Source organism: Eupeodes corollae, chromosome 1, assembly GCF_945859685.1.
Source record: "Eupeodes corollae chromosome 1, idEupCoro1.1, whole genome shotgun sequence".
NCBI classification, from domain to species: Eukaryota; Metazoa; Arthropoda; class Insecta; order Diptera; family Syrphidae; genus Eupeodes; species Eupeodes corollae.
In genome coordinates this window covers 56,785,553-56,812,063 of record NC_079147.1, presented here as the reverse complement: position 1 = coordinate 56,812,063, position 26,511 = coordinate 56,785,553, and the positions used below count along the sequence as shown (strand labels likewise).

Sequence of the window (26,511 nt, the reverse complement as noted above, 5' to 3'; positions counted from 1 at the left end):
TTCTACCATACAACATTGAAAATGGTCTTCAACAGGGAGCGGTGAATTCGCCGATTCTCTTCAGCATTTACACCAGCGATCTGATAGGTAGTCTTACAAAAGCAATTGCGTAAGTCAACGATCTAATTGCGTACAGAACGGCCCGAAAGGTTGTGGTTATTAGAATTCTCTGGCAGCATGATTTCGAATGTCCAGAAGTCGGAGACAATTCTGTTCCGGATTCCGTTGGCTAGGGCCAAGAGAGTTACGTGAAAGAATTGGAGCAAGATGGTCATCGTTGATTTTTACGGCCATTAGCGAGCAAAAAAAAAATGATGTCATTAACCAAGTAATATTGCTGAAGAATTATTGTTCATATGATTAAATAAGAAACTATTTTCCAAAATACAGAAGTCAAGGACCGATCCAGGCCAGCAAATTATTCATCCGTGTTGCACGTAGTCTGTACATTTATTGAGTAGTATCCCTTGCAGTTAACGTTCTCTTCGTGGTAATATAGTGGTTTCCTTATATGCACATGTGCATAATCCAGAACACCAATGGCGTAAGGAAACTTATACCACTGCTCCATAACGTTTGCGCTTCTTCTATTTCTTCTGAGTTGTGTGGGAATATTATCTAATCAGTTGCACGGCTTGCAATTTTTGTTGCGACATGCTGTACTTCCCTAGATATCGTTGATTGAATTACACCAATGTCTTCACCAACATCTGGATCTCCTACATTACGCAGAAAAATAACATTTTTCTTGATGAGTCAAAGCACAACTGCGTGTTTCCAGGGTTGGGCCCAAAAACTCATCTGTCAATAATTGCACACCTGTTTCACTAAATCTATACAATGCTCGCAAAGCTTCTATTTCTATAAACACGATTTGTAACAAAATTAATCAGAAACTGAAAATATCGGTGCTGTAAGTAAAAGTGTTGCCGAAATCCTCAATGTGTCGATTCCTCTTCGTTCTCATAAATTAAGCCTGTCTTAGATCACATTATGGCGTATTTTGCATTGGGCTCTAAACCTACATCCATATAAAGTCCAACTCGACAGCAAATTGTCGTATTTGGGGTTCTACTTCTAAGAATGTATTTGAAGAAAGGTTATTAGAACCAAAAAAAGTCAATGTTTGGTGCGTTCTTTGCTCCGGAGGTGTGATATTGGGACTATGCGAAAAACCGTGTTTGTGCAGAAAAACTTTTAACTTTTTAGCAATCAAAAACCAACATTCGTCAGGTTATGGCAGAGATACCACCCAATATGTGTCAAAAAGGGGTCGAAAATTACCGCAGAAGAGTCGATGCTTGCAAAAATTCCCGTGGTAGTTATTTAAATTATGTAGTGCTTTTGAAATAATATTAACGTTCAAAATTTATAATAAAACTAGCTGTTTTACCCGGCTTCACCAGAGAGGTATTCAAGAATTGTATATAAAATATATATATTGTACATTTTTTGTTTGTTTCTATTACGGTTACAATACTTCTTTCTTGGGCTGAGCCGGAAAGAATTTTAGCTTCAATCACGTTCCTCTGCATAGTTGATAATCGAAATCTAATACCATTGCATAATTTCGGTGCATTTAAATTCCTCGTAAGTATTATTAGAGCCCCAATTTTCAAGTCCAGTTTATGCGGAGGAAGTCTTGATGTATTCAAAGAATTCAAAAATTTAATTTTTACATCAGTAGCATTATCTTGATCAGTCAGATTATCAATAGAAAGATAAGTTTGTTGATTGGCCTGAAACATTGAATTTTATTATTTATGCTTGTAACCAATCATCCATTTCCTCTGAAATTTGGACGAATTGCGGGTAAACATTATAGCTATTAATTCGTCTTGTCCAGTGACGCTAGTTGCAAATGTTGGTTCTTTTAGTACTTCACTATCATTATTTAAAACAAAAAATTGTGCTGCATTATTATCACCCACCAAATGTAGTCGCGTATTTGTGGCCAATCTTAAAAGTTTGACAGAAGCCCACTTAAACGACGATATTAATGAAGCATTTATTTCCTCACAACTGGCAATGTTTGCCGAATATCACCAGCGAACAGTATCACAACACCTCGCATCGGACGTTCATCAGCTCAGCTCTAATCTAATCTAATCTCTAAGTGTACGGTCCAGAGCTTCAGGCCCTTTATTTTTTACATTCTAGATTTAGCAAGCAAAAGATTGATTAAGAACGTTTTTCCAGTCCCGAAAGTGCATCAAGATAGAACATTTTACCACTGTTCTCCATCACGTTGAAAATTGAAAGTTAGTTGGCATCATACGTTGTTTCTGGAAGATAATCCCTGCCCTAAAGAAATTGTCTGTCAAGTTCTTAAATCCGTGTAGGAGATTCCATATCAAAGTCTGACATCATTTTTCCTGAAACACGAATCATATCAAGAAAATGTTTAGAATCTCGATGAGAATGATTGAAAAGACCTTTAAATGGTTCCGGTGGATCAGCAATTTCTGCCACAGAGACCTGGTGGTTCTTTAGGCTATTTGAATGCACGACATAGAGACTTTGCACTTTTCTACTTTGAAATATTCCATGCAGCCCCACACTTATGAACCAGTACAGCATATTGATCTTGAAGCCGCATCATGGATTTTAAATTTGGCTAAGTGTCGGATTTTTGTATTTCTTAGAAACTGGGATCATGTATAGATTTTATATCCCTTTTCAAAATACTTAACCTATTATTGAGGTATTCCGTTCAAGACATGTTATGTCAAAGATTATATTGGATTTTAACAGCTTATTTTTCCACACAATAGAAAAACCATTTTTCTTAGGCTACCGTTCAAAGGATCATCATTATCAGAATACAATAGAGCTTTAATTCTTAGATCTTCCACAATCAATCCTGTTGAAATCCCGTTGTATAAGTAGTTCCAAAATAGGATGCTAAGAAATATACTCAAAACAAAATAAGATCTACTTTTCTCCTCCCAGACAGTGTTTTAAGACTTTGTTTCAAGTTAATAGCGAAGTGATAATAGTTGAATATTTGACATTTGCTACATAGAACAAAAGTGCTGATCCAAACGTTCCATCTTTTCACGCACTATGCTATTATTATGTTCCCAGAATCAACCGAAACCAATTGTTAAAGTAAAAAAGAGTCTGGGATGCGACCCACAATTATTTTTTATTTTTAAAAAGATATTTGAGTCAAAAATTAATTTTTACCAAGTTTTATTAATATTTTAATAGGTTTAATTTTGTATGAAAAAAATGACAATTCGATTTTCTTAAAATGTTACAACATGTCAAAAACGTTATTATTCGTTGCATAACATTATTTTCGATATATTAATTTTTTTGTAAGTAAAATATTCGAGGTAACAACTATTTTGTTTGTAAGTCACATTACCTTACATACAATTTAATTCAAGCCGTTAGCGGTGTTGGTTCGTAAGATATATTGGGTTAACTTACTATAGTACAAAAAAACACCCAGTCAATCTAATCAAAGTTTTTAAATTTTATATATTGAAGTTAGTTGGTCAATCACAATTCTTCTGAGGTTTTTGATATTTGTTTAATTTAAAAGTGCAGAATCTTAAAAACTACTTTTGCGGCCAAGCTCAAAGTTGTAAGTTATCGTATTTCTTAATTTACATTACAATATCTGGAAATCAGAATCACCTTAGTTCGTTTCTGTTAAAAGAAAGTACTGCCAGAAATTCGCTGAACATACTATAGTGTCCTTTGAAAAGCCCATCCGGAAGATGTTACTATTTAAAAGAACTTTTTTCCAGTAAAAGGTATCAGGCTTTTATTTACCGATTTATAAGATTGTATGAAGTGATGACAAAAGAAGTCAAAAACTGGAACAAACAGATAGGCACTCATCCCAAAATCCATTACTAATTTATTAAGTACTCAGCGGATAATCCCCCCTATTGTCTTGAAATAAACAAAGACAATCCCCAACTCCAAGACTCCCACCAATACATTTTCCAAAATTCCTGTTGGTAACGTTTATTTCTTATGCTTAAGTTGAATATCCCTAAGGAGCGGCACTATGCATACCTTTCAAAATGTTCAGGAAGACTTGACGGGTGTTCTCTATCGATATGGACTATTCAAACAATTCAGATCTTGACAAAAAAGTGCTTAAATTTGAATGTTGTCCATGCCATCCAATAAACACCCACACCCAAGTCACATCACTTTTAAATGGAAAATACTTGAGAGATACAAAATTAAAATATAAATCTGTCTTTTATTCCGCATCCATCATCAGCACCAAAGTCGAGTAAGAGAGGTCCTGTTTCGTTTCGTGTGGTGTTACCTTGCCAAGTGGAAAATTTTCATAAAAACATTTTTGCCTTATTACAATTAGCTCCTGTGAAGCATTAGCGGACCGGGACCGATGATGGTGGAGTGGATATGGTGGTGTGGCAGATTGATAACACGTCAATGGTCCACAAAAAATAAAACAACATAGAAAACCATAAAAGTTACCATAGCACTATGAAGTGCCAGAACTTATTGCTTTCAGATAAAATGAAAACCTTCAAAAAAAGGTGCGATGAGTCCTTTGTTCTGTTGTGCTGTGTTCGCTCATATAGTCCACGCGAAGTCCTAAAGAATTCGATGGCTTGGTTGGATGATAGCTTGAATGTAATTATTAAATCAATTCAACGAACCGTAAAGAATCTGTGAATGACAATCGTGCGCGGTACTGTCAGATTTTAAGTAAGTATCTTAAAATTCAATCCTGCGATGCAAAGGGAACAACACCACCGAACAAAAAATAAAACACAATAAAACAAGTAGTTGCTTCGCAACGGTAACATTTCACAGGACGTTTTCAAAGACTTTCATTGTGTGTAAATGATTTGTTGTTTAATGGTAATTTTGAAATTGATCCTTGTGAAAAGGTCCTTCTCAAATGTGCGTTATGGGGATGGTATATGGGCTCTTATTTAAAGTGGGGGACAGACGATGCTGGGTGAGTATATATATCGCCGAACTGATAGACACTCATAAGGATACAAGTCATTTAATCCTGAAAATTATACCATTCCAACAGACTCTACAAGAGTGCCTGTATAGTTGCATCGATAAATAATCAGAACCACCACCCTCTTGGTGATTATCCTTTTCCGATACAAAAATATATCCCATCTACCTCTCTATCTAGTATGAGACACGCATTTTATTATCATGGAAAAAGGAAAACGGTAGAAATGACAATAAAAGTCCATCAGTCGCCATAGGATAATACTTACCATGAGTTTCTTAACTTTTCAAAATATGTATTTTTGACATCCATCAAAATAAGTACCATACAAGTATTCGATTCGGAGAGCAAGGGGAGTGAGAGGAATATGTGTGCGGGAGGCGGGAAGGGAGTAAATGGCTATCGCTTGAGTGAATTTCGGCTTAACGGACCGAATTTCCGGTTTGGTTTTTCCTGTCGAATGGCTACAAAGGAAGACATTTTTCTACGGGGCCTTTTCTTCTTGTCGCCTTCAACTTAACTTCTAATGTTTTTTTTCTTGTTCTGTATCACTAATCACAGGCTATATCCTGTGAGAGTTTGAATTCAGGATCACAGATGGAATTCAAATGTGAAATTGCTTAAGATTGGTATACTGCTTATGCACTGATATTTCAGATGGCAAGGAAATGAACAGTCATAAAAACAGTTTCCATCGGCCATTAAATGACATATTTTCTGAAAAGGTTTCGTTTATCATTTTGTCTATGCGAACTTAGAAGGAAGTAATTATTTATAAAATATTGGAGATAATATAATATTTCGAATGGAAATGGTTAAGGAAAAAGTCTTCTATGCAAATAATTGATGGTTCACAAGATTTTAAGGAAAAAGAATGAATTTAATAGTTTCAATTCATATATTTTTAGGAAAGAAACTATTGATCCAAGTTTTTTTAATAAACAAAGTCTAAAATTTACGATTTCAATTAATTTATAGATTCATAGGCTAAAAAAAAAATCCTTTAGCAAGGTTTGAATAGAACAAACTTTCGAAAGAATACGATATCTCTGATAATTTGAATATGGTAGTTTTATATAGCAATACAAAAACATAAATTAAACTAGGCGGAAAGGCAATGAACAAGGTTACATCCGTCACTTTTGTTGGTCGGCTACCAGAAGAAAACTCGGTAAAACAATCAGGTAGCGTAAATGAATTATAAGCAATGCAGTTCTTCGACCGAATTGAAGCGTTCGAAAACAAAAGGATGAAGAGTAATGAGGCCGACTGCTCAAGTTCAAAGTGAGCTTAAACTGTTATAAAGGTTTCTTCAATTAGCGCGGGTAGATTTCGGAGCCCCGTGGCGGCCATTTTATTGTGGTGACATCTGTCAAATCTTTTGTTTATTATTCAGTTGCTTATGCTAAATCATCATGGCAAGTAACACGATTGATAAAACTTTATTATCAAAATTAGTGTTTGATAACGCAAACGTTGCACTCATCGCGCCCATTTTACGGTAGACGTGATGGCCCTTCACAGTCGACTCTTGAAAGTATGGTCGCCAAATTTGAGACGACCGGTTCAGTAAACAATCGGCTAACACATGTTCGTTCAAGGAACGCAAGATCGGCCGAGAACATCGCAGCGGTCCGTGAAAGTGTACAGTAGAACCCAAGGCAGTCTATTCCTCGCCGTGCACAAGAATTTGGGATTTCGCAGATTTCAACTTGGCGAATCTTGCGTCGGAACTTGGTCTTACACCCGTACAAGATCCAATTGACCCATTAGCTCAAAGCTCATGACCATAGACAACGCCGTTTGTTCGTTGACTGGGCTTCGAATCATTTAGAAAAGGACCCAAACTTTGGTTGAAAAATCATCTTTAGTGACGGCATTGTCTGATAAATGGCTGTGTGAACAAGCAAAATTGCCGTATATGGGACGACACCAACCCACGCGAGATTCACCAGGTGATAATGCATCCTCAAAAAGTTTGGTGTGGATTTTGGGACGAGTGATGTAAATGGTAAACAGCGATAACTGATTTCTTATGGCTCAAATCGAACCATATGGACCTATACGACATGTGCGGTTCCAGAAGGAGAAGAATTAAACAAGCAACAAACATATTAAAAAAAATTTTCTTGAAGATATTCTGTTAAGGTGTGGTCATTCGTTATACCTTGCTCTAAATGTGATCAAGTCATCAAATGATCCACAGACATAAAGTATATAAAGTGTGACTATTTTTGTGGTCGCTTTTTTATCAAACTTGTGTCGCAGTTAGTGATGATGATTTTAATACGATTAATGAAAAAAGATTATTTTGGAAGTGTGATTCTTGCTCCAACATAAGTTTCTTTTATTTCATAAATAATTTCAATGATCTTGTTAACTTCCCATTGGAAGTTATTGTAATGGGTTCGATTTGTCAAATTGAAAATTTTGACATTTCTCAACGTTTCAAGGTCCCTAGAGTCGAAATAAAAGATTTTTAGAAAGATGTCTGTGCGTGCGTGTGTACGTACGTTCGTACGTCCGTACATTCGCGACGTTTTTTCGTCGTCCATAGCTCAAGAACTAGAAATATTTTTTGAAAAAAATCAATTTAACGGATTTTTTATAAATCAAAAAAACTGAAAAAAAAATTTGTCGTCTCCAAAACCATTTTGTGCAACGAAGAATAATGTTTTTGTCATCTGATAAAATTTTGAGAAAAATCGAATTGACAGTTTTTGTACAAAAAATTAAAAGCCTAAAAAAAATTAACAAAAGTTGGTAAAAATTGATTTCCGACTTAAATATCTTTTTAAAAATTTTAAATATTGGCTTCAAACAAATTTTATCTTATAAGAAATATTGTTTTAAACATTCGATAAAATTTTGAAAAAAATCCAATTGACAGTTTTTCTTACAAAAAATAAAACTCTAAAAAAATCAATACTAAGACTTTTTAAAAATTTACTTTCGACGCAAATAGCTTTTCAAAAATTAAAAATATTGGCTTCAAACTTATTTTATTTCACAGAAAATATTGTTTTCGATATTCAGTAATTTTAATATAAAAATCCAGCAGTCCGTTTTTTCATAAAAAATAAAATGTACAAAAAATGGTTCGCAAATTTGGTAAAAATTGATACGAGTACATATAGACAAACTTTTAAGCAAGACAAATATTTTTAAATTCACATCAATCAAACTCACCACCTCGGAAAACAGCCTAAAATTTAGCATCATCTTGTCTTAGAGAGCCAAAAATTGTGAATAATTTTGTTCCCTGTAACATTAATGAACCGCTTTTGAATGACTTAGTCTTTGATCTGGAACAAAAATTGCCTGAACCCATTAACAATAAATCAGAAATAAATCTAGATCTAGATAAACCTGAATCCAGTGGAAAATGATAACCAAAAAACTGCAAGAACTATGAGAGGGGTAGATATAATCGGGACTAATTCTATCTCCTCTCTTACTTCCATACCAAAAACTAAATGGTTCCATATTTCACGTTTTTGTCAAATACATATCTGAAAAAACAAACATTTCTTCTGAACTTTTTTAATTGTTACATGCTTATAAAAAAAGAGACATAAGTAATTAATTAAAGGTTAAAGGTTTGTAACGTTTAAATTAAGTGTACCAGTAGACAGTTTGAAGAAAATATTGGATGCATTAGTGTGTCCGCAGCATGTTCATGTAAAAGATTTTTTTTCTCTAAACAGAAAAGAAAAAACGGCAGTAATACCATCTTCGCCTCCACCTGTTCAGCAACACTCACAATAACAACAGCTCCGTCACAGTCGCTCTATAAATCATACGTCTAAATTATCACTGTGCTCTGTGACAACAGCTCTCATCATGATGACTTTTCACCCCCTTTTTAAAAAATTTGTTTGCGAAAAGCTTTCGTTTTTATTAAAAGAGACTATATCCCCATTTCAACACAGATTTGTATCTGGGAGATCAACTTCTACAAATCTTACAATTTTCTCTAACTTTGTTTTAAATAATCTAAAAAAGGATATCAAGTCGATGTCATATATACGGATTTTGCCAAAGAATTTGACACAGTTCACCATAAAATTCATTAACTGGAAAACCATAGGTATACAATTGGCTGTTTTCATATCTCAAAGGACGCATTCAATATGTCTGTATTGATTCAATCGTCTCAAGTCCAATAGATGGACTCCTCGGGTGTTCCTCAAGGTAGCCATCTTGGACCACTTTTTTTTCTTATATTCATAAATGATCTGCCTGATTTTCTCTTAAATTCCTTTTCCTTGATGTTTTTTTTTCTTATATTGTACGCGCACTCAAGGGGATATGAATACCCTTATAATAATTATACACAGTGCGAGTAATTAGGAAGGGAGGATAGGATTTAAAAGGAGATACCGATGCACATTGTTTTTTTTTTTTTTTTTTTAATTAATTTTTATTAATTCATTCTTAAATCTATCTTAAAGCTAGACAAAAATTCATAAAACTAGCCTAGTTATCCATAACTTACAACTAACTTAATGGTCCCATACGGACACTCTAAGCTAAACTATAACACTAATTACTAATGCCTTTCGGCCTTAAGATCTATTTTACTTCAATTTAAATTTTATTTGTTTTGTTTTTATTAGAAAATTTTGAAAAAAAAACTAATATCAATAACCTTTTTTATTTATTTTTACTTACAAACTACTTAAAATAAGGTCCTTAAATAAAACTTAAAACTAACTTAAACTACCTATTCTACCTATAAACTACTTAAAACTAGAACAACCACAGCAGCAAATCTAACGTTTTTTGTTTTTATATTTTACTGTCTTTTTTGTATAGTTTTTTTGTATTCCATGTTTTTTTTTTCTTCGATTTTTTTTGTTTTTTGTTTTTAATTTTTTTTTTGTTTTTTTTGTTTTTCTTTTCATTTTTTAATTTTTTTTTTGTATTTTTTTTGTGCCACCATGCCTATTCTACTTAAAACTAAACCCTAAAACTATAAAACAAGTATGTAAGCCGGCCCCATCCCGACTACCCATTATCTGGTTCTTCTGCTTCACCCTATCAGTTCGGTCCCGTTCGGACACAGCCCTACTGAACCGAATTAGATCTGCTCCGCCTTGTGCCATGACGTCCCGATTGTACAGGAGTCGCCTATCCACGGTTCTTCGTCTGACGTGGTAGATTAATGCCTGTACATTGTAATGAGTGGGAAATATTGAGTCTGGTAAAGCATTTCACATTCGTGTAGTGCGACTAAAAAAAGAATCTCTGAACTTAACAGTTCGACCGAAATTGGGCTCAAGGGTAAACTGATGGGCATTCCTTAAAGAACGAGTATTACGGTTGAATTGTTTGAGGGGAAGAATGCAACTGGCTATTTCATTAGAGCATTGCTTATGGAAGTAGCGATTTTCTCTTTTTGAATATGATTATCATATCGAGAACAAAGTTTGTCCATAGTGTCTCAACCAAAAAAGACCTGGGAGTCATTTTTGACTATAAATTCAACTTCGCTAATCATTTTGAATGCGTAGTTGATAATGCCAACTCCATGCTTGAATTTGTTTTCCCCAACTCTAAAGGTCTAAGTGATCTCTATACCTTAAAAACGCCTTACATTGCTTATGTAAGATCAGTTCTGGATTTCTGCTGTGTGGTATGAAATCTGTTTTACAAAACTCATTCTGTTAGAATTGATTTTTTCAATTCAATTCAAAGAAAATTTACAAGATTAGTTATTTATAAACTTAAATGGAACGTTGATGCTATGCCACCTTATAATTCTCGACGTCAACTTCTTAGCATTCAGACTTTAGAAAACCGCCGCAAAGTATTTTCCATAATAACTTGCTCTCGTATCACACGGTTGAATCTTGCTATTAAATTGTCTGTCTGTGCTTATCACGATGTCTAATGAATGCTTTATTTGCGAAAACAAAACCACCGATGTCGATTATGTGTCGTGTGTTATATGTCATTTGATTTTTCACATTAATTGCTTAAAACTAAATGATAATGTGATCGAATTTTTAAATGAAAGAAATAACATTTGTTGGAAGTGTGAATTATGCAGCAATTATAATTCTCCCAATTGTGATGCGAAGTTGAATGTTCTAACCAAAAAGCTTAATAATCTATATAATGAGTTCAAGTTGTTCCGCGATTCTTTTGCTTGCACAAGTAAAGCTATTAAATCTGTGAACACTCGCTCTAAAGCTAAGCTAAAATTGAATACTTCTGTCAATTCTAATGTAATAAATAAAAGCTTTTCATCGCCTGCTTTACCACGCAAAACAACTAAGTCCATAAACGTAACCCCCTTACCCCTGCGCAATGCTAAATCTAAGCCAGTCTCTTCTGCAAATAAAAAATCTTCATCGGTATCAGTCACAGCTGACAACAAAACAATAAATGTGAATTCGAATAATAATGTGCCGCTTAACTCTGAACTTGTTAAAAGTAAAGCAAAAACTGCAACGGTCATTACTCATACACAACATGATGATTCTCGTTCACTTAATGATGCTGTGGAAGTACCCACTACCAGTGATGACACTTTAAATGTCGCAAACAAGGTTGCCACTGTAAATTTTGGTGATGATACTAATGGTACTTATAGTAGTGTTATGCCTGTTTCTGATGATATTGCTGATGACGTTTCTGGTGCTGTTACTGCTAGTGTTGCTGGTGTTCTTGGTGTGCACAATGCTGCTCTGGGTGCGGATGTTGCTGATTTCGCTGATCTTGCTGGTGATAACGTTTCTGATGGTGTTGCTGATGACGACGTTGGAGCTGGTATTGCTGATACTATAATTGTTGCTGATGTTGCTGTCGTTGCTGATGTTGATGATGTTGCTGACGCTCTAAATGCTTGTGGAAATGCTGTTACATTTAACAATGGTTCAGCTGCTGTGAATGAATCTATCGCACGTAAGGTTGTCAATCGAAATCATTTTGCCAGAACTGTTAGAGGCTCTTGTGATATTCTTCAAAATGATGTGGTGCTAAAACTAAATTGGTTTCACCTTGGTAGTTTCCGACCTTCTATCTCATGTGAAGTGATTGTTAATCACTTAGCTGCTGCTCTCTACTTAAATCCGAGTGTAATTTCATGCTACAAGCTAATTAAACGAGGTGAACTGGAAGAAAATATTAAGTTCATAAATTTTAAAATTGGTGTTCCAGCTGAATACAATGATGCAATGTACCATGAAAATATCTGGCCTATAGGAACGAAGCTACGTGCCTTTCGATTCGATTTAAAAAACGAAGGAGTACGGCTTCAGGAAGACCGGACATAAGCTCAGTATCATTTTTGTCTAATTCTCAATTCAATTTCAATTTTCAATTTCAAATTTCTTTATTCTTATTAACAAAAAAACTACATGGTAATCCTTAATAACTTATATATAAATAAGAATAGTTAGTTCCATAATTTATTTAAGAAAAAAAATAGTGTAAATGGCACATCTAATTAATACATTGTTTGTGTGGGGTGTACAATTAAAGGTTATTACAATTAAACATTATTATTAAACATTATTATTCATCAATAGAATTCAATACAAAAATAAACAGAATTAAAGAAACAATTCAGAGACAAGGTTAGTTAAATTGCAAATTGAATTAGCTTTTCGATAGCATGATGATCCAAATCAAGAAGCCATATTTTTATTTTTTTCAAAAAGACGTTCATATTTCTTATATTGCGAATGTTAACCGGTAGTGTATTAAACAGTTTACATGAAATAATTGGGTAAGAGTTTCTGTAACTAGTGGTGCGAAAAAAGGGAATATTGACCAAGTAAGCAGAGTTGCTGCGAAGATTTCTAAGGTCCGAAATCGGACTTTGCAGATAACCTGACCTTTTAAAAAACTCTTTGAGGACTTTAAAATAAAATAAATGACGAACAGGTAGGACTTGCTGGTATCTAAATAAATGCATTGAGTTAGCTAGTCGATGCGTTTTACAAACATTTCGAATCGCAGATTTTTGTAAGACAGTTAGCTGATTAAGATGATTCACATATGCTCCACCCCAGCAACAAATGCCATATTCTAATTTTGAATGGAAAATTCCATAGTAGACCATAGTCAACATTTCCAAGGAGCAGTGTTTCCTCAAATGATAAAAATTCCGATTAGCTGAAAACAGATAGTTCTTTAAAAGCGATATGTGTTTGGTCCAATTTAAATTTTGGTCAAAAGTAATACCTAGGTATTTGAAGTCTTCTACAATTTCAATTGTAAAACAGTTCTTATTGCACAGTTGATAATTAGTACATTCATGTGAACGAAAAACTATAGGAATATCAGGCGATATTTTACGAGTAAGACTAAAATACATAAGTTTAGTTTTATTGCTGACTATAAGCTCATGTTTCGCAAACCAGCATCTAATCCTAATACTACTGTTCAGTTGCCTCTTCACTTGTCTCCTTTTAATTTGGCGCTATACTATCATAATGTGGGTGGCATGAGATCGAAAACAACTGATTTCTATGTTGCTTTGGCTGACTCTCCATATCCTCTAATTGCTCTCACTGAAACTTGGCTCACCATGAATATACTTACGTCTGAATTGTTTGATGCGAGATTTGTTGTCTACAGACGGGATCGATGCTTAGCTGCAACTCGTGTTACGCGAGGAGGAGGAGTATTGTTCGCAGTTAATTCATCTTTTATTAGTAGGCAAATTGATTTGTATGATTCATCTGAATTGATTGAACAAATTTGTGTAAGAATTGATTTTTTTCGTTCTATTGATAATACTTATATTAAATTATATTTTTTTGTATTATATATACCACCGAATTCCCCAGTAAGTATTTATTCAGCTCATGTTTCCAATATTAAACACATAGCCAATGATTTAGATTGTAATTCATTTTTATTTGTATTGGGTGATTTTAATCTTTCTCATATTAAGTGGTCTTACTCCGAAGATGATAAATGTTTAATTGCATATAATATTCTCAAAGATTTTGAAATTGAAGTCGTTGATTCTTTGTCAGTTTTAAATTTAGTGCAGATTAACTCAATCCAGAACAATTTGGGAAGGTGGCTTGATCTTGTTTTTACACATATGGAGCTTGATGCTTTTGTAACAGAACCTGATTATTATTTGTTGGCCAATCGTGGAATACACCACAAGGCATTAATTGTTAATTTTGATATTTCTTATATTAATTCGAACATTGTTAACAATAGCTTAGATAAGTCGTTCAAATATGATTTCTTTAAAGTCGATTATAATGATGTTAATAATTATTTGTCGGTTATTGATTGGAATAGTGTTCTTGGCAGTGGTGGTTTAAACCAAAAATATAAAATGTTTAGGAATGTCGTAGATGAAGTTTTTTCTAAATTTGTTCCTATGAAAACATGTTGTAACTCTGGTAAACCGGTTTGGTTTCATAAAAGACTTTCTAATCTAAAAAATGCTATGTATCGGGTTTTAAAAAAAAGCAAAATTGATTTCACTTTTAGAAATGAATTTTGCCGATTAAGAAAAGAATACGAATTCCTTAAAAGATTTTTATACCGGCAGCATCTTTGGTCAGTTGAATCAAAAATAAAAAAAAATTCGAAAGCTTTTTGGAGTTTCATAAATACAAAAAAGAAATCTTCAGGTATACCATCAACTATGAGCTATAACAAAGTAACTAGTAGTGATCCTAGTCAAATCTGCGATTTTTTTGCAAGCTACTTTCAATCGAATTTTGTTCTGGAGGATTCTGATCCTGAATTTCTAAGTGAAGTTAGCTCCACCTTGGATTTGGGTTCTTTATCAATTTCAAATGAAGAGATTCTTTTTGAATTATCATCTCTTGAAGACTCTGTATGCCTTGCGCCAGATAATATACCTCCAATCTTTCTTAAAAAACTAAAATCTTGCTTCGTTATTCCTCTTCATTTAATTTTCAATCTTTCTCTTACTGAAGGTGTGTTTTTGGATTGCTGGAAACACTCCTTCATATCTCCAATTCATAAATCTGGATCTAAACAGGCAGTCGAAAATTATAGGCCAATAGCTAAGCTTCAAGTCATACCTAAAATTTTTGAAGCTATTGTAAAAAAGAAAATTTATGCATTGATAAAGAACTTTATATCAGAATTTCAGCATGGTTTTGTAGGTGGAAGGTCAACTGCGACAAATTTGTCAACCTTCACTAGTTATTGCCTTCAATGCATGGAAACTAGAAATCAAGTAGATGTCATTTTCACTGATTTCGCTAAGGCGTTTGACCGCGTTCAATATAACGTTCTTATATGTAAATTACAAGGCATGGGTTTCCATTCAAATTTTTTAAAATGGATAAGAAGCTATCTTATAAATCGCACTCAATCCGTAAAAGTAGGTAGTATTTCATCTAAAACTATAAATAATTATTCAGGAGTGCCCCAAGGAAGCCATCTTGGCCCACTCCTATTTTTAATTTTTATAAATGACTTACCTTCTGTTATCTTAAAAGCTGAAAAGCTATTATTTGCAGACGATTTTAAGATTTTTATGGAAGTTAGAGACTTGCAAGATTGTATTCAACTTCAACGTGATATTGAAAGTGTAACCGAGTGGTGTAGCAAGCATCGCTTACATTTGAATACTAATAAATGTTCAGTTATGACTTTTCATCGAATAAAAACTCCAATAATATTTGATTACACCATTTCCAATACAAGTCTTAAAAGGTTATATTTGCAAAAAGATCTGGGGGTTATTTTTGACCCTGAGCTTAAATTTAATTCTCATATTGATTATATAATTTCTAGAGCTAACGCTTTGCTTGGCTTTATTATGAGAAACTCAAAGGATTTTACAGATCCGTATACGTTTAAATCATTGTACGTTGCACTAGTTCGTTCTGTTCTTGAATATTGCTCTGTTGTTTGGTGCCCCTACCACAACACAACTATTTTTCGCATTGAAAGGGTTCAAAAAAAGTTCACTAAATTTGCTCTCCGCAAACTTTACTCATATCCGCAAATGCCTTCGTATGAAACGAGATGTCAACTTATTGGTTTAAAGCCCCTCGATAAAAGGAGATCGTACTATTTAACTATGTTTGCTCATGATGTCATATCTGGTCATATTGACTGTTGAACTCTGCTTTCTTCTTTTGGTTTTTATGCACCTCAACGCTGCCTTAGACCTAGAGAAAATGAATTCTTCAGCATCCCTAGACATTACACCAACTATGGCCAGAATAACCCCATAACCAATTCTTGTTTTTATTTTAATCAAAATTTTCATTTAATCGACTTTAACATTAATAGAGAGTTTTGTAAAGCCACAATATTAAATTCATTATAAGTTTTATATTTTAGCTGTTATTGAACTTAATTTGTTATCTATGTATATATATGTATTATTTTATCAATCTAAGAAAGTTTTGATGTACTTGATAGATTTAAATAAATAAATAAATAATGTTTATTAAAGATATTTTATCCTATCATATTGACTGTCCGTTTTTATTGTGTCTTATAAATTTGCATGTTCAAACTCGAGTGATTAGAAATCGTTATTTATTCCATGAGGCACTTCATAGAGTAAATTATGCTGTTAACGAGCCAATATCTTGCTGTGACAGAGAAATTATTCTTTCTGGCAAATTAACTAAAATTTGTGTTAAGACAAATTTTGTATTTCGCTAGTCTGTAAGAGTAACTATAATCCTAATTGATGATGAAAATAAATAAATAAATAAAGTGATAATTTACATAATTTAAAACTAATCATGTTATTTCAAAAAAGATTTATTAAAAAACTTATAATCTATAAAATATAAATACTACAATACTATACTTTTTAAATAAAAATTAATTTCTTAAAATATAATTAATTCTGGTAATTCTGATTCATCCTTTTAAAGTTGCAGCAACATTTGCAGCTTGTTGAGCAATTGCTATAGTTTTAATAGACGCATCTCGAACATTTTGCCCAGTTCTCTCCTATTGATGAAAATAATAATATATAATAAATAAATAAGTTAAAACAAATGAATAATATATAAATAAGCAGATATTACCAATCGTTTTCCAAACTTTTTCAGCCATCCAGCTTCTGTTCGGCCAGCAAAGATAGCAAAAATTACTGCGACTAATAGAAACACTTTAGTGAAATTCATTGTTAATAGCAAGAAAATATGTGTAATATAAATATTTCTTAAGTCGGTAAAAGAAATGTTTTCTTTTTGATATCGAACTTGAGAATGACACTTTTTCTTAAGAGAATCGTTCTTAAATACTTTTTGGTTTAATAAAAAGATCATTGGTTGATCTAAAGTCTAAGAAAATTAAGACAATAAGCCATTGTACTGCAGGAATTCCAAAATAAAAGTACCATAAAAAGGGAATCCCCTCTATAGACACCAAAAGAATAATTCCCATTCCCATTTCAATCAATTTAATCTTCACGCCATCCCCCCACAGCATCATTTTAAAATTCTTCAAGATGATTCATTTAAATTTTGTTTGAAAGAGAGACACACAAAAGTTTGTATTTAAAGTATTTCCGCTTCTCTTTTTTAATTATGATTCTGTCGAATGGAACAATAATCATTTGTCACATTATGAATATCATTTCAATTAAAAAAGGTACAATCTAATAATTACTTTGTGACGCGGTATGGATTCATACTTCAATTGATAAAAAAGTACCAACTATAGGTAAAGCCTAACACGCTTCCGTTTTTGATAAATTCTTTAATAGAGTTAACATTACATTTTTCAATTTTGTAGACCTACAGTCATGAAGAATAAGCTGACTAAAATAAAAAAAATAATAAAAAACATACGCCCGAGCAGGGACTTGAACCCTGGACCGTTGGATTAAAAGTCCAACGCTCTACCAACTGAGCTACCCGGGCAACTGATTTTATGGGAGTCAAAAAATCATTTTGATTTTAGGCTCATATCTTGTGCTGTATTATAAATAAATAATATAATATAATATAATAATAATATTGCATCACCATCGACATTGTTATTGTGATTATGTTAATAATATGAGGAAGAAACTTTCGCGCTATTTTTAGATTAAAAATGAACTACCTATTCTTCAAGGTTGTTAATATCATACAAAATATTTCTTTTGCGAATTTTTCAAAATAAAAAAGAAGCTTGGATCCAACACAAACAAGTTTTACAAAATATTTATATCAATATCTTTCTTTGTTCTCATATCACTTTAGTCGAATACCATTTCTTATCACTTTTTAGTTCTTTTTGAAGTTTTCATATTTAAAAAAAAAAAAAAATCAATTGGAATATTCTAAAAAATTAACTTTAAGTTACCAAGAATATTAACATATCTTAATTTTTGACAAGATTTTCGAGAAAATCAATTTTTACCATCTTTAGAAAGGTTTTTTTTAGGGCTATTTTTTGTACGTCTTGTCAAAACCGTTATTCATCGTTTGATTAAATTATGTTGGAGGTAATATCATTTTTTGCTTACAACATTTCGTTCAGCTTGTTTGAGTTATTAAAAGCCATTAAATAATTTGTTTCAGTTTCATTAATTTATTTTATATCATATATTGTGACGTGAAACCAAATTAATATACACCATGTCACAAAAGTCTACATACGATTTCAAATTGTATTGTTTTTTATTAAAAAAGTAGTCAACATAAGATTTTTTCATTAAAATATTTCACATTTCTTTTAAATAACAAAATAAATAAAAAATAACAAAAAGTTCTTCAAAACTGGAAGTCTGAAATAGAAAAAGGTTATACGAGTCTGTTTTTGGTATTCACAAAAGTCTACATACGGTGTTACTTGGTAATGAATTTGTAGCTATCAGTAACGTGTTGGGCCACCATTTGCTTTTATCACCTCTCCTAATCGTGATGGCATAGAAAGAGCTAGTTTTTGGGTAAGTTCGGGTGAAATTTTGGCCCATTCTTCAGCTAAAACACTTTTGAGCATTGGAACCGATGTTACGGTCCTTTCGCTAAGCTTCTGCTTAAGGTGGGCCCATAGATGCTCAATAGCATTAAGGTCAGGCGATTGTGGGGGATGTTCAAGTTTTGATCGAACGTTGTAAGGCAGCCACTCTTTGACGAGAAACGAGTTATGCTTGGGGTCGTTGTCTTGCATAAATATATAATTGGACTCAAGGTCCAATTTCTGTGAGCTCCTGACTAAATTTGTCCTTAAAATGTTAAGATATTTATGCCGATCCATTATCCCGTCTATGAAGTGCAACTCCCCAATTCCTTTCGCCGCCATGCATCCCCATACCATAACAGATCCCCCTCCATGTTTAACAGTTGGAGAAATATTTTTCAAGGCGAGCGCTGTATTTGGCTTTCGCCATACTTTGGACCTTCCATCTCGTCCAAAAACATTAAATTTACATTCGTCAGTGAATATCACTCGTTCTCAGAATGTTGGATCATACTTCTTGGCGTACTCCAATCGTTTAATTCTGTTTTTGGAACTTATCAATGGCTTTTTTCTTGCTACTCGTGAGCTCAAACCAGACCTTTTTAGTACACGACGAACAGTTTCGGGATGAACTGTTATACTTTCAAATGATTGCAGTTCAGCCGCAAGTTTTATGGCACTCTGTTTTGGATTCTCCACAACTTTTCGCACAACTTTCCTCATCGTCCGATCATCCAACTTCCTCGGCCGTCCACTTCTTGGCCTACTATCGTAGTGACCCGTTTCGTTATAGTTTTTTATGATGGTTTGAACTGAGGCCTTAGATAAATCCAAGCTTTTCCCAATTTTCGCCATTGACATTCCTTCGTTTTTAAGTTTTATAACGATTTTTCGCACTTCGGATGAGATTTCTTTTCTGCCAGACATTTTATGTTTTTATAATACTTCCAAAATAAAAATAAACTAAATGCACGATACGTTACTCAAACACGACAACACGAGTAATCATGCAAATATTTACCTTCATTCGCGGTAACGGTATTTTCGGCCAATTTCATGATCGTATGTAGACTTTTGTGACATTTCTTTTGCGTCTCCTTTCAGTTATTTTAGATTTTATTGCGGTGTGTAAGAAAATGTTACTATTTTATGTTGTTTACAAATATTAGAATACTTTATAATGCATAAAGTGCATACAAAAAAAGCTTTCTCTTATTTCAACAAAATGATTAAGAAATTTCGCATCGTATGTAGACTTTTGTGACATGGTGTATATAGTATCTGGTCCGCCAGTAAATTTGTTTTTTGAAAATGTTATAAAAACATCGGCACTTAGCGCCGTCCTGTTGAAACCAAGTGTTGCCAATATCCTCCTCTTCAATTTTTGTGAACAAAAATTCGTTTAACAGGCCCAATACCGATCAGCTGACTGTAACGGACGCTCATTGCTCATTTTTGAAGAAAAATGGCCCAAATATGCCCCTGGCCAAAATCCGCAATAAACAGTGACTCGTTTTGGGTGTATCAGCTTTTCAATGTATGCGTGCGGGTTGTTTTTTCCCTAAATTAGCTTGTTTACTTACCCGCCATGATCAAAATGAGCTTCATCTGAAAAAAAGATTTTTCTTGGCAAAATTGGCTTTTTCTCTAAGCGTTGTTCCCAGCGTTGTTCAAGCGTATACACAACCATATTCGTTCAGCAGAACGATAAAACTTATTATCGATCAAATCAGACATGAGCTAAGTATTACCATTCACAAAACAAGAACTAGTTGAAAAAAACGTTAGATGGTGGACCCTATAGTTTTAAAAATAAAAAATGTTAATTTAACAAAAAATAATGTTTTCAATGTCTGTTAAAGTAATAAGAACAATCGAATTGACTGAAAATTGGTTAATATTGATTTTCGTCTAAATGTCTCTAAAACAAAAGAAAGTATTAATTTTTGATTATGCACAAAACGTTGTTGGTGGTATTTAATCAATTTTTTAAAAAATTCGATTGTCAAGCTCGGTCCCTAGCTAGATGTCTCCAGTTTCGCGCTCCAAGTTGGATGGTCACAGCTCGTCGTTCCATCTTCTCCTCCACTCCCCTTCGATGCATACGGGACCGTAATCACACGAACAGCTTTTCTCTCGAAGCGACCCAATGGGCTTTCATCCGCTTTTGTCATAGTCCATGCTTTTGCACCGTATAGCAGGGCCACTAAATTGCTTTCTTAGTCCAAAGAAACAGCGGTTAGCAAGAGTTATTCTGCGTTTGATCTCAGCGCTGGTGTTGTTTTCTGCGTTTACAGCGGAGCCTAGGTAGACGAAGTCCTTGACTACCTCAAAGTTACGTCTGTCGATTGTGACGTTTTGACCAAGACCCATTTTTGCCGCCTCTGCCTCAAGACTTTCAAAAGCGCTATTGACATCACGCTGAGTCCTTCCGATTATGTCAATGTCATCAGCATATGCTAGTAATTGGACAGACTTTCGAAAGATAGTGCATCTAGTGTTGACGTGTGAGTTCTGCACTATTCTTTCAAGCACGATGTTAAAAAAGTCGCATGAAAGCGCATCCATCACCTTGTCTAAAACCATTTTTGACATCGAAAGGTTCTGTTAAGTTGTTTCCAACCTTTATGGAGCAGCGTGAGTTCTCCATATGGTCATCCTGCACAAACGGACGAGTTTGGCAGGGATACCAAAACTAGACATGGCTCTATACAGCTCGTCCCTGTAGGTGCTATCATATGCGGTTTTGAAATCAATGAAAAGATGGTGGGTGTCGATTTGGTGTTCTTGGGTTTTTTCCAGGATCTGCCGTATTGTGAATATTTGAACAACTGTGGACTTTCCTGGTCTGAAAGTACACTAATAAGAACCTATCAGGTTGTTGACGATGGGCTTTAAACGTTCACATACAACGGCAGAGAAGATTTTATATACATATGTTAAGTAAACTGATTCCTCTATAGTTGGTGTAGTTTAGAGGGTCTCCTTTTTTCAGGATCATTTTATACTAATGTTAATGTTATTATCTATATATATAAAAGAAAGTCGTGTTAGTTACACCACTTATAACTCAAGAACGGCAGAACAGATTTGGCTGAAAATTGGTAGGGAGAGCCAGGAGACGGACATAGGATACTTTTTATCCCGTTCGACAGCGTTCCCGTGTGACTTGATATGAAACGTCAGTCACTATAAAACGTGGTATAACAAAAAAGAATCAGACTTGGAATAACAAAACGCAAATGACAGCTATGTAATTGACGTAAAATGACAGCTATGTAATGACGTATTAATGACAATTTGATATTTGTAAGAAATCAATATTTAAACTATTTCTATTCAATAAATAATTAAGAAGTGAATTGAAGTGAAGTGAAGTTTAATTAAAAGTGAAGTGAAGTTTAATTAATAATGCCGCTACCAAGACGATCGAATCTTTCCGCGCCGCGATAGTATGACTCGACTTCGTGCAAAACTTAACCTTAACCACTTAACCGAACATTAAAAGATTGCTGACTATCGGTAATGGTCAAGTACCTGTCGATGAATCGAGCGGATTAATATCATTTCCAAATAATTTCTGTAATTTTGTCTCATCAAAAGACGAACTTATCAACAATGTATTTCCAAATATTATTTCTAACTACAAAAATAATGAATCGTTGAGTGAGCGAGCAATTTTAGCGGCTAAGAATAAAGATGTAGATGACCTGAACTACATAATGTAAAATAAGATCATTGGAACAATGCATTCATTCAAATCTATTGACTGCGTCACAAATGAAGATGAAGCCACCAACTATCCAATTGAATTTTTAAACTCTTTGGACGTGCCTGGCTTACCACCGCACAATTTACGCCTAAAGGTTGGCTCCGTAGTAATCATGCTTCAAAACATAAACCAACCAAAACTGTGCAACGGTACGCGTTTGGTGGTTAGTAAATTGATAAACAATGTAATTTACGGTACGATAATGATAGGAAAATTCAAAGGTGAGGAAGTTCTCATTCCGAGGATCCCGATGATCCCAACCGATATGCCGTTTGAATTTAAAAGACTTCAATTTCCGATACGTCTTGCATTTGCCATGACCATCAACAAATCACAAGGCCAATCCTTAAAAGTTTGTGGTTTAAATCTAGAACATTCATGTTTTTCCCATGGTCAATTATACGTGGCATGTTCACGGGTCGGAAGACCATCTGCGTTGTTTGTTTTTGCGCCTGATAATATAAAACAAAAAATGTCGTGTATCACAAGGTACTTAAGTGAAGAGCAACCTATGTACTAAAATACAGAAATAATAATAAATGATTAATGTAGTTATTTAATTTTGTTTGTATTTTTTCCAATAAAAAAAAACACAATCTGCTTATTTATTGCCATTAAGGCGGAATAAAGTTCGTCGGGTCAGCTAGTTATTTTATAAAGCTATTGGCAATTGAGAGAAAAATAAAAACTTAGAACAAAAAATACTAAATAAGTATACAAATTAAATTTTGCCTTGAATGTTTTGAGGATAAAGGATTTATTGACTTCCAAGTTGTTTTATACCATTGATATATTTTTATTATTGTTTTTTAATATTTAAAATCAGTAAGATCCGGTGCAACCAAAAAGCTTTTATAAATCGTGAGAACAACTTTTCTAGTCTATAGACAAACCGGAGTTACTATGTTAAAATAAGTTTGAATCCGCCATATTTTTGATTTAAATTTGTTTTATTTATTTCCAAAAATATGCCAAAAAAATATGAACATTTGAGAAGTTTTCGGCACATTTCAAAGGTTCACTCTAGCGCCATGCATCAGACGTACAGTTTTGTTGTGCCGTTGGTGTAACTGGTGTTGGTGGTTGTGGTTCAGTAATAAGCTCATAAGGACTTGCAGGATATTCATTTGAACTTTGTTCCTCCGGTTCCTCTTCCTCCATTATAATTTTTATTTTTATAATAAGCGCACACTCAAGGGAATATATTACCCTTATTATGTAAACACAGTGTGAGCACTAGGAAAGGGAGAGAGGGATTGAAAGGAGATGTCAGGGCACATTGGTTTTGAATTCCTGAATATTGCAATAGCTGGGAAAGACAGAGTGTGGCAAGGCATTCCACATTCGCATAGTACGGGTAAAGAACGAATCTCTGTACTTGACAGAACGACCGAAGATGGGCTCGAGGGTATATTGATGAGCAATCCAAGAAGCGTGAGTATTACGGTTGAACTGTTTAAGGGGAGGAATGCAGCTGGCTATTTCTCTAGAGCATAAAACATTAAAATAACGGTAAAAAAGCGTGAGACAAGAAACACTTCGACGATGTTCAAGTGACGTAAATGATCTTATGATGGTAATATCACCAATCAATCTAAATGCTCTACGTTCAATACTTTCCAAGAGGCTTAAGTAAGTTGCAGGAGCACCAGCCCAGATATGGGAGTTATACTCAAGCTTTGGACGTACATAAGTCTTGTGAATAACAGCCAGATTAGAGGGGGAGAAAAACTTCTTGCATCGCCTTAGAAAACCCAAACATCTTGCGGCATTTTTGGCGACATCGCGTATGTGATCGTTCCACAAAAGGTGGTTGGTAATACACATACCAAGAATATCGAGATGTTCATTTTCCTCGATGCAAGTGCCATTTATGGATAATGGCAGGGGGGGTATATTTCGCTTTAACGATACAAGACAGCATTGCGTTTTCGAAGCATTAAATTCCACGCGGTTTCTTATTCCCCATTGTACAATGCTGTTTAGGTCGCAATTTAATGAGCTAATCATATTTTGTCGTTGCAGTTCCACATCCGAAGAGGAGGGGTGTGAATCTGAAAACGAATATGAAAAGCTAAGAATACTATCGTCAGCGAAACAATGTATTCGATTAGATGTTGCAGACAGGAGATCATTAATAAAAATGTAAAAGAGTGTTGGAGATAGAACAGAGATTTTGTGGTTTTCAGACTTGAATCCATCCAATACAACTTGTATTGAACGATTCGAAAGGTAATTACTAATCCAATGAAGGAGGGATTCATGCAAACCGAAAGCACGCATTTTCGATAAGAGAGCCTGATGCCAAACCCTATCAAATGCTTTTGAAACATCAAGTGCAATAATCTTACTTTCTACAAAACTATGTAAAGATTTGTTCCACTGTTCGGTGAGATGAACCATGAGATCACCAGTGGACCTATTGCTACGAAAGCCATACTGTCGGTCATTGAGAAGCTTTCGTACTTCAAGATATTTCTTGAGCTGATAATTAATCAGCGTTTCCATGACCTTGGAAAGAAGGGATCTTTTAGGACTTTCGCTACAGTACGAGTGCGAAAAAAGATTTGCCCCATAGAATCATTAACTCGCTCAAGTACAGGTGGAGTCATAACACTCACTGGCAGAGTTGAATTGGTGGCGAACTGCCTAGCAAAGAGATTTGCTTTCTCTAAAGAGCTTACAAATGGAGTGTCATTCACAACGAGCGTAGGAACCGATGAAGAGGAAGAATTTCTATGAATTTTAAAAGCCCATATGCAGCAAAAGAATTACGACGTTCCTTCCTGTCACCAAAAAATTTCTTTCAATCTGTCGTAGTACGCTTTAAAGAGAAAACAAAATCGAATTATTGAACATACATACATACATATACAAAATTTGTATCTTAATCTCAATTTTTGTATTACCTTAAACAGTACAAGTCCTTTTTCCTGCTTCCAAGAGAACAGCACCATTTGTTATTGAAAATAATTTTCAAACTTCTCAATTTTCTACTTCTTCAGGTTTCTGAAATAGATTATTTTTATCTTAGTAAAAATATTAGTTTGGAACAAATTTTCTTTAACCTCGAAATTTCCAGCTTCTTGTATGTAACCCAATACTAAACAAATTTCTTTTTCAGTCCATTTTTTCACAAACTTTTCCCGTGGACGACGGTGCTTCTTTGTACAATCCAAATCTTTATTTTCCATTTTTACTCCGGGTTTATCGAGCAAAGTTATCAATTAAAAATTTGCTTGAAAATTGAATACACGAATTTTAATTGACAACTGCCACACTGTCAACTACACCAGACAAATTTAACCGTTGTATTTTTCTGTTGCAATAGTTCTGGGGTATTGCAAAAAGTATAGCAAAAGTGTAGTCTATATATTTTGTTGTTTTAGTGCAAGAAAATGTTACACTTTTGCAATGTCACTTTTGAAACTATCATATTTTAAAGTTTGACAAGCAAAAACTGAGCCATTACTAAAAATGGAACGATTTGTGGTTTAATCTTCAATCATTGAAAGGAGGTTTTCTAACTGAAAAAAAGTTCGACATCAGTTAAACTAGGCTCAAAACTGGTTCGCTTACCTATCGCACAACGCATACAAATTGTTAAAAAGTACTACAAACATGGTGATTCTGCCACAGTCACGTATCGTCCTTTAATAGGAGATTATGGTTTACATAATCGACCAACTACGATGGCAATTGACCAATTGTGAAGAAATTTTAAGAAACGGAATTGGTTACAGATATTGTAGGGCATGTGCATCATCGTTTCGCTCGTACCACTGAAAATATCGCTGTTGTTAGTGTGATTGGACCATATGTCTTCGAAAACGACAATGGAAAGTTATGGTCATATTACACCTGACTCACACTTATAACTTCCCAT

General features: G+C 34.0%; 2 protein-coding genes and 1 non-coding gene across 3 annotated transcripts; all 3 read right to left on the bottom strand.

Annotated features, from left to right (window-relative positions):
- Positions 1-16,808: 16,808 nt before the first annotated feature.
- LOC129941779 (cecropin-2-like) lies at positions 16,809-17,156 on the bottom strand. The gene is made up of 2 exons (XM_056050504.1): positions 16,987-17,156; positions 16,809-16,909 (listed from the first exon to the last, which is right to left on the bottom strand). The coding sequence occupies exons 1-2, from the start codon at positions 17,083-17,085 to the stop codon at positions 16,817-16,819; spliced, it is 192 nt and encodes a 63-aa protein (XP_055906479.1). The 5' UTR covers positions 17,086-17,156; the 3' UTR covers positions 16,809-16,816.
- A 597-nt stretch (positions 17,157-17,753) lies between these two features.
- Trnak-uuu (transfer RNA lysine (anticodon UUU)) lies at positions 17,754-17,826 on the bottom strand. Its single transcript has one exon. It is a non-coding gene; the product is annotated as a tRNA-Lys (tRNA).
- Positions 17,827-19,348: 1,522 nt separating this feature from the next.
- On the bottom strand, positions 19,349-19,780 carry LOC129939369 (uncharacterized). The gene has a single exon (XM_056047358.1). The coding sequence runs from the start codon at positions 19,778-19,780 to the stop codon at positions 19,349-19,351; it is 432 nt and encodes a 143-aa protein (XP_055903333.1).
- Between the last annotated feature and the right edge of the window lie 6,731 nt (positions 19,781-26,511).

Coding starts and splice junctions, on each gene's coding strand:
- LOC129941779 (XM_056050504.1), bottom strand. CDS start 17,085: ATGAATTTCACTAAAGTGTTTCTATTAGTCGCAGTAATTTTTGCTATC. Junction 16,910..16,986: donor AAAAGTTTGGAAAACGATTG/GTAATATCTGCT, acceptor TTTCATCAATAG/GAGAGAACTGGGCAAAATGT.
- LOC129939369 (XM_056047358.1), bottom strand. CDS start 19,780: ATGTCTGGCAGAAAAGAAATCTCATCCGAAGTGCGAAAAATCGTTATA.